Source organism: Beta vulgaris, chromosome 1 (genome assembly GCF_026745355.1).
Source record: "Beta vulgaris subsp. vulgaris cultivar EL10 chromosome 1, EL10.2, whole genome shotgun sequence".
NCBI classification, from domain to species: Eukaryota; Viridiplantae; Streptophyta; class Magnoliopsida; order Caryophyllales; family Amaranthaceae; genus Beta; species Beta vulgaris.
Genome location: NC_079202.1, coordinates 1,142,098 through 1,150,133, shown reverse-complemented (window position 1 = coordinate 1,150,133; position 8,036 = coordinate 1,142,098). Strand labels below are relative to the sequence as shown.

Below are 8,036 nucleotides of genomic sequence, written 5' to 3'. Positions count from 1 at the left end.
CCATGAGTTCTTCCCTCTTCCTCTTTCTTGGGCGTTCTTCCTCTGAAGTATTGGTTTTGAAACTGTTTGTATAACACTCCCGAGCCATTTGCTGATCCCCATGGATTTTCCCGACCTGGCCATCGTCCTTTTCATATTGTAAGAGTAGCTAGTACACCGAGATGGCTACTTTTATTTTGTTCATGGTGGGCCTGCCCATGATGGCGTTGTAAGGCAATGGGGTATCTACCACTAAGAATTCGACTGGTAGGCTTCTATCCTTTCCTCTCTCTCCCTGAGCCTTACTGCTAGTTTTACGAATCCGACAGGGAATACAGATTCTTCCCTGAAGCCAATCAGCAGCTGACTAGTCGATTTTACATCCTTCTCGTTGTACTTGAGCTTGCGTAAGCTGTCCAAGGTGATGATGTCTGCTGATGAGCCACTGTCAACAAGAATCCATTTAGCCCGGGAATTGGAGATTTTAATTTCTATGACAAGGGTGTCGTCATGGGGTGTGTGAATGTGCCGGTCAGGCTCCCCAAATGTCATGACGTGACACCCCACCTTTGTTGGCTCAACTTCCAGAACATGATGCTTCATTGACTGGAGGTGGGCTTTGCGGGCTCGACCGGATAGGCCCCCTGAGGCATGGCCCCTAGCAATTACCGCGACATACCCATCGGTGTTATCACTGTCGTTTTTTGCTTCCTTCTCCTTCCCCTTCTCTTCCCGAGAATGCTTGATGTAACTGTTCAATTTTCCTTGATCAGCCAGGTGATCCAAAGCCTTCTTCAAATCCCGACAGTCTTTGGTGGTATGACTGCACTCTCGATGGTATTCACACCATATTCGTTGATCCCATCTTTCCCTTGAAGTCCTTATAGGGGGGAATGGGCAATACTGACTTGTGCTTTATATCCAGGTAGATCTCCCGTTGATTCTTGTTGAGGTGTGGATCGTTCCCATGATCTGTAGCTCTCGGGAGGAGTTGTTGGTTGCTCTTAGTGCTCTTGTTGGATTCCCGGTAAGGGACTTCTTCGTTTCTTTTTTTCAACTTTTTGGGTACTGGTTTATAGATGTCCGAGGCTTGTATGAACTTCCGGGTACGACTCATAACTTTGGTGACTTCATTCTCGACCAAGGAGCATCTGAAATTTTTAGGCCAAAGTCCTAACATCAAAGCGGTGAATGCTACCCCGTCTTGGAGGTTAGAGATTTTCAGGGATTCTTCACTGAATCTTTTGATATAATCAGCTAGACTCTCATGCTCTTGCTGCTTGACTGACATTCAGTGAATGTATTTTCTTATGCCGACGCACATCAATGAAGTGCTTGTGGAATAATGCTTCCAATACTGAAAATTTGTGATTATGTCGGGTGACAACCTCGAAAACCAACTGAGTGCCAATCCTTTGAGCTTCGTCGGGAAGTAACGACACCATGATCTCCGGATTGAAGGGTGTCATGAAGTTAGGCACCCCTCGATAGATCAAGACGAGACTCTTATGTCGGGGGGGGGGGGGTTTTCCAGAATCTCCTTTATCTTCAACTTTCGTCTTCTTCGATGCGAGAGAGGATGTTTCCTACCCTCTTCCGGGAGTCCAGTAATGGATCTACTCCTCTTTATGGGTCTTTTCTTGATTAGCCCTTCTCTTGTTATTAAGTAGGTTCCGAGCGTCCTGCTCCATCCTCCGCCTACGACTCTCCTCTATGATCTGTGGGGGTTCCGAATTCGGGGTCCTTTGGGAGTTGGCCTGGCGGGATATCTCTCCCCCTACTGATTGCCCATCTCGGTTAGGGACGTGAGTGTGGAGATCATCCCTGATACGAGGCTCTCCTTAAGTCAGCTCTCGGCTTCCCCCTTGGGTGTATCGGGGCACCCCTTGGTAAAGTTGGGGATTCTTGTTGTGAGCTCCTGCAGGCTGCACTACATGTTGGCATTCAGCTATTGAGCGATCCTCTCCATGTTGTCCATGGTTATGGGAGCCGGGTCTGGTTGAAATGGTTCCCGACGGACGGATTGCTCTTCATAACGACGAGTCGATCCCTCGTCGTCGAGGGCGAGCGAGTCTACTAATACATGGGGTTGATGAGACCGAAGTGGTGTTGGCTGGCGCGGCAGTGAAGCTTGGGTTATTTTCCTTCGGGGTGCCATGTAACTCTCGGTACGTGACTTTGAGATGTAGTATCCCCACAGGCGGCGCCAAATTGTTTCTGTCTAGAAACTAGTCAAAGAAGTGATATGTGGTTAAGAGATACTAAAATCTCGAGTTGGAGTGTAATCTCGAGTCTTGTCACCCGAGTTCTTGCAAAACAAGGAAAACTGGTCCGGGAAATTCCTTCGACGCTCAAGTCACTTGAGGTAGAGATAGAAAGTGAGTAATTGTAGAGAGAGATGCTCTAGTTTTGTTAGGTGAGAATGGAATACCTGTTTACTAATTGGGTCTGATGCTGTTATAATGTTGGGGGTTTTTAAGACAGAAAACCCTATTGGGGGAACACCCATGCTTTTAGGAAAGTTGCCTACTTTTTATGGTATAGTTTTTCTTCACCTAAAGATGGGTTTTATATAATATCATTTGACCTTTTAGGTGGGTTTTATATAATATCATTTGACGAGGTCAAGGGTCCAAACAATATGATTATTTGTTTTTTTTAAGGTAAGATGAATTTCCTTGCAAGGAAAGGAGGAAATTGGGGATCACTCCTTGCAAGGGGTGGGACTCGATCCCATGATCTCTTGGAACGGCGGTGATGCCAACACCACTAGGCTATCACCAGCTGCCCATGATATGCTTACTTGTGTAACATTAGTACATCATGCATTTTGATTCATTTACATCTTCACTTTATATTCGCGTATCGCTACACAAAATAACCTCCAAAATTCGTTAGTTCCATTTCCGTTGCCATCAACAAAATCCAATGGTCATATACTCCCCTTTTAAATGATGGCAAATTCATGACAAATTTTCTCAAAAGATAAAAAGGAAATATTCCAAAAATCTGATAATCACTTCAATATACAGAATATATATATACATATATATATATATATATATATATAATATATATATATATATATATATATATATATATACATGTACGGTTTCTCATCCAATGCTATGAAGTTGCCTTTGGTCGGCTTTATTGGCTTGTTGCAATTTTTGTCATGCATGTTTTGAGAATTTTTTTTAAAGGAGCAAAATATAACTACTTGTCTTATCTACTTTATTTTTTCTTACATCTATTATTTAGGTGCTTTTCTTATTGGACGAACTCTGCTTGTTTTAGTAATAGTTTTAGATAATAACGAGACTTCAATAGCTAATCGTCACGCTTCTGTAACTATAGCTACTCATTAAACATATTTGCAAACTGTGAGTAGCTATGTTTTTTCTAATCAATGCAACTAACTAATGGTGTGTATGCATTATGTTTTTCAATCTTCGTGCACTATATATTATATTAAGACTTGATCTCGTCACCACAACCTTTAATTTTGTCTATTACTATTTGATTTAGGTGATTGATTTTGTTAAGTAAAATAGATATTTGAACTTGTGAGTGGAGGGGGAGTATAGATGCTAGTTCAAGTAATATGATCGAGAATAAGACAACTATAAAGAAGACGTTAAGACTTAAGAGGATACATGAGGAGCTAAAATATTAGGAGAAATTGTTCTATGACACCAACTACAAAACTGTAGTTGGTAGCACAAGTTAAAGACTCCACAACAACTATATATGATGTTGGTGCACACTATGGCTCGTTGGAGGCCGTAGATTTCGACGGAGCTATAGAGAAAGTGAGCTAAATTACCTTGGAAAATGAAGTCAATATTGTTAGAGTATATATTGTGAATATTGTGAAATATGTAATATTTTGAATAAGTCAAAGTCTTGTATAGTTAGTTTCCTAAATGATAGCCTTAGTTAGTTTTGGTATTATTCTTTGTATATATACTCTACTGATTAATGAAATGGATCAAGGAATTAACTTCTATTATGGTATCAGATTAAAGGGTTGATTCTCTTCCGCTGTGCAACCCTAGCCCACGTTTTTTTCCTCCCAGCCGTCTTCTCCACCTATTATCGGCAGCATGCCTGGTGGTGCTATGGCGTCTTCTTCTCAGTCTTCTTCCTCTTTCTCTTCTTCCTCTCTCTCTTCTCCCTCCCTCTCTTCTACTAATATTAAACACATTCTTCCTATCACCTTGGACATGGAAACCGTGCAATATTCGACGTGGGCGGAATTATTCAAGGTTCATGCACGTTCAAGTCGTGTTATTCACCACATCATTCCTCCTACCACACCCAAAGTTCTGTCCACTGACGCCGAAAAGGAGGAGTGGTCGATGGTAGATGCCACGGTGTTTAAATGGATTTACGGCACCATTTCAGAGGACCTCCTCAACACCATTTTGGAGCCTGACTCCACGGCACAAGCTGCTTGGGAGCGACTACGAGACATCTTTCAGGACAACAAATCGTCTCGGGCAGTCACTCTCGAACAAGAATTTTCCAATACTATTATGGAAGATTTCCCTAATGCTTCTTCGTATTGTCAACGCTTGAAGATGCTTTCTGACCAACTCAAGAACGTTGGTGCGCCGGTATCTAATAACCGGCTTGTCTTGCAAATGGTGGTCGGCCTCAATGATGCATACAGTGGGGTTGGAACCCTTCTTCGTCAAAGTGATCCCTTACCACCGTTTTACCAGGCCCGATCTATGCTAGTTTTGGAAGATACGGGTTTAGCCAAGAAGGCTGCGCTGGGCTCGTCCTCATCGGCTCTTGTCGCTTCTTTTTCCGATGGGTCTGCGTCGGATTCCTCTTCTGTTCAACGTGGGACTTCTCAGAATAAAAAGGGAAATAAATCTCACTCTCAAAAAGGCAGAAATTCTGGACATAGTGGTGGAAAATCCGGTGGTGGGGGTGGCGGTCGGAATCGCCAGCAGTCCGGTGGCGGTGGCGGTCGATCCTCCGGTCACCCACCGCCTGCTCCTTACTTCCCGTCACAGGTATGCCAACCCCGGGGACCGCAGCAGCCTCCTTATTCTGCTTCCTGGGGACCGTGGCCATATGGGTGGGCTCTCCCCCCATGCCCATACCCTACTAGTAATTGGGCCACGCCCCCTTATGTGCCACGCCAGCAGGGACAGTCCCACCAGCATGGTCAGTCCTTCCTTGGGCCTCGCCCGCAAGCCTATACTGTTGACACTACTCCTCCTGCCCCTACGGACATCGAGGCTGCAATGCACACCCTTGGGCTTACTCCCCCGGACCCCAATTGGTATATGGACACGGGCGCTACTTCTCACATGACTTCCTCTCAAGGTAATCTCTCGTCTTTATTAATTTGAGCAAAAATGATGGTATTGTTGTCGGAAATGGTCATACTATTCCAATTTCAGGTTATGGTGATGCACACTTACCCTCCCCTAACCCCCCTCTTGCTCTTAAAAATGTCCTCCATGCACCTAAACTGATTAAAAATTTGGTGTCTGTTCGTAAGTTTACTGTTGATAATTCTGTGTCTGTGGAATTTGATCCGTTTGGGTTTGTTGTGAAGGATTTTCCGACGGGGAGACCAATCATGAGGTGTGAGAGTCAGGGGTCCCTCTATCCCATCACTTCTGCCATCCACTATAATCAAGCCCATCTTGCTTCTAGCTTTGCTGCTCTTGCACCGTCTCTGTGGCATGAACGTTTGGGTCATCCTGGTGCTCCTATTCTAGATAGTCTTAGGCGAAATAATTTCATTCAATGTAATAAACTTAGTCATTCTACTGTTTGTTACACTTGTCCACTTGGGAAACATATTAAGTTGCCATTTGTTCCTTCTACATCTACTACTTTGATGCCGTTTGATATTATTCATTGTGATCTTTGGACTTCTCCTGTTTTGAGCTCTCTTGGACATCGTTATTATTTGGTTGTCTTGGATGATTATTCTAATTATTTATGGACTTTTCCCCTCTCAAAAAAATCTCAAGTCTTTTCCATGTTTTTACAATTTCGAGCTTATGTCCGAACTCAATTTGAAAGAGACATTAAAAATATCCAATGTGATAATGGTAGGGAATTTGATAATGAACCTTTTTGGAATTTTTGTAAGGCCCAAGGTTTATCTTTTCGACTTTCATGTCCTTACACTTCTTCACAAAATGGTAAGGCGGAGCGTAAAATTCGTTCTATCAACAACATTGTTCGCACCCTTCTTGCTCATGCTTCCCTTCCCTCATCATTTTGGCATCATGCACTTCAAATGGCTACCTATCTACATAATATCCTTCCAAACAAGAAACTCGCCTATCACTCTCCTCTTCAAACTCTTTTCCACAGAGATCCTTCCTATGCTCATTTACGTGTTTTTGGGTGCTTGTGTTTTCCTCTTCATCCTTCTACTTCCATTCACAAATTACAAGCCTGCTCCACTCCGTGTGTCTTCTTGGGGTATCCATCTAATCATAGGGGGTATAAGTGTTATGATATTTCATCACGCAAAATCATTGTTTGTCGGCATGTTATTTTTTATGAACATCAGTTTCCTTTCTCCAAATTACATAGCCCATCTCCACATACTTATGACTTCCTTCAATCTCCCTTGGACCTTCCCTCCCTTCCTACTCGCCAACCTGAGCAGCCCCCAGCCCAATCTGCCACGCCCCAACCCGCGTCTTCTGGGCCGCCCGTTTCTGACTCCGTGTCAGCAGGTCCTTCTATCCCTTCCTCGCATGGGCCAGTCTCCTTATCTGGGCCCCTTGCCTCTCCCCATGCTTCTCCTTTAATTCCATCCACAGCCCCTAGTCAGCCAAACCGCAAGCGACCCCGCACCCTTCCTCCTTCTGGCCCACGACCCACAACACGTAGCCAACATGGAATAGTTAAACCCAAGAAAATTGTTTCTCTACATTCCACTGTTGCCCGTTCTCCTCTCCCAAAGAACCCTGTGTGTGCTCTTCGTGACCCGAATTGGAAATTGGTCATGGATGATGAATTTAATGCTCTTATTGAAAATAAGACGTGGGAGTTGGTGCCCCGTCCTCCTGATGCTAATATTATTCGTTCTATGTGGATTTTTGCTCATAAGGTTCGATCTGATGGTTCTTTTGAGCGGTATAAGGCTCGTTTTGTAGGTGATGGCAAAACTCAGCAGGTGGGCATTGATTGTGGGGAGACTTTCAGTCCGGTAGTTAAACCGGCCACTATTCGTACCGTTCTTAGTCTTGCATTATCCAAAGGGTGGGATCTTCATCAATTGGATGTTAAAAATGCATTCTTACACGGGGAGCTTCATGAGACGGTTTATATGCATCAGCCGGTTGGGTATCGAGATCCTACTTACCCCAATCATGTTTGTCTTCTGAAGAAATCATTATATGGGCTCAAACAGGCCCCCCGGGCGTGGTATCGTCGTTTTGCCGATTTTGTGGCCCGTATTGGTTTCAGTAATAGCAGGTCAGATAATTCATTGTTTATATACCACCATGGTACTGATATTGCATATCTTCTGCTGTATGTCGATGACATCATCCTGACTGCTTCATCTCTAGCTCTTCGGCGGTCTATTATGGCTCTTCTTGATTCTAAGTTTGCTATGAAGGATCTTGGTCCTTTGAGCTATTTTTTGGGTATTGCTATCTCTCGTCATGCAGGTGGTCTGTTCTTATCTCAGCGGAAGTACGCTGAGGAAAATATTGAGCGTGCCGGAATGTCAGCTTGCAAGCCCTCTTCTACTCCAGTTGACACCAAATCCAAGCTCAGTGCCAGTTCTGTGTCGTCTTGCTCTGATCCTTCTCTTTATCGGAGTCTTGCCGGTGCCTTACAGTATCTCACGTTCACCAGACCCGACATTTCTTATGCGGTGCAACAGATTTGCTTATTTATGCATCAGCCTATGGACACTCATATGCAGGCCCTTAAACGTATTGTTCGCTACGTTAAGGGTACCCTTGATCATGGTCTTCATCTTTATCCATCATCCTGCTCCACTCTCATTTCATATACTGATGCAGATTGGGGTGGTTGCCCAGATACTCGTCGTTCTA

At 44.0% G+C, this 8,036-nt stretch overlaps 1 protein-coding gene across 1 annotated transcript; it reads right to left on the bottom strand.

Moving 5' to 3' along the window:
• Positions 1-231: 231 nt before the first annotated feature.
• Positions 232-1,270, bottom strand: LOC125494168 (uncharacterized). The gene is made up of 2 exons (XM_048637760.1): positions 888-1,270; positions 232-802 (listed from the first exon to the last, which is right to left on the bottom strand). The coding sequence occupies exons 1-2, from the start codon at positions 1,268-1,270 to the stop codon at positions 232-234; spliced, it is 954 nt and encodes a 317-aa protein (XP_048493717.1).
• Between the last annotated feature and the right edge of the window lie 6,766 nt (positions 1,271-8,036).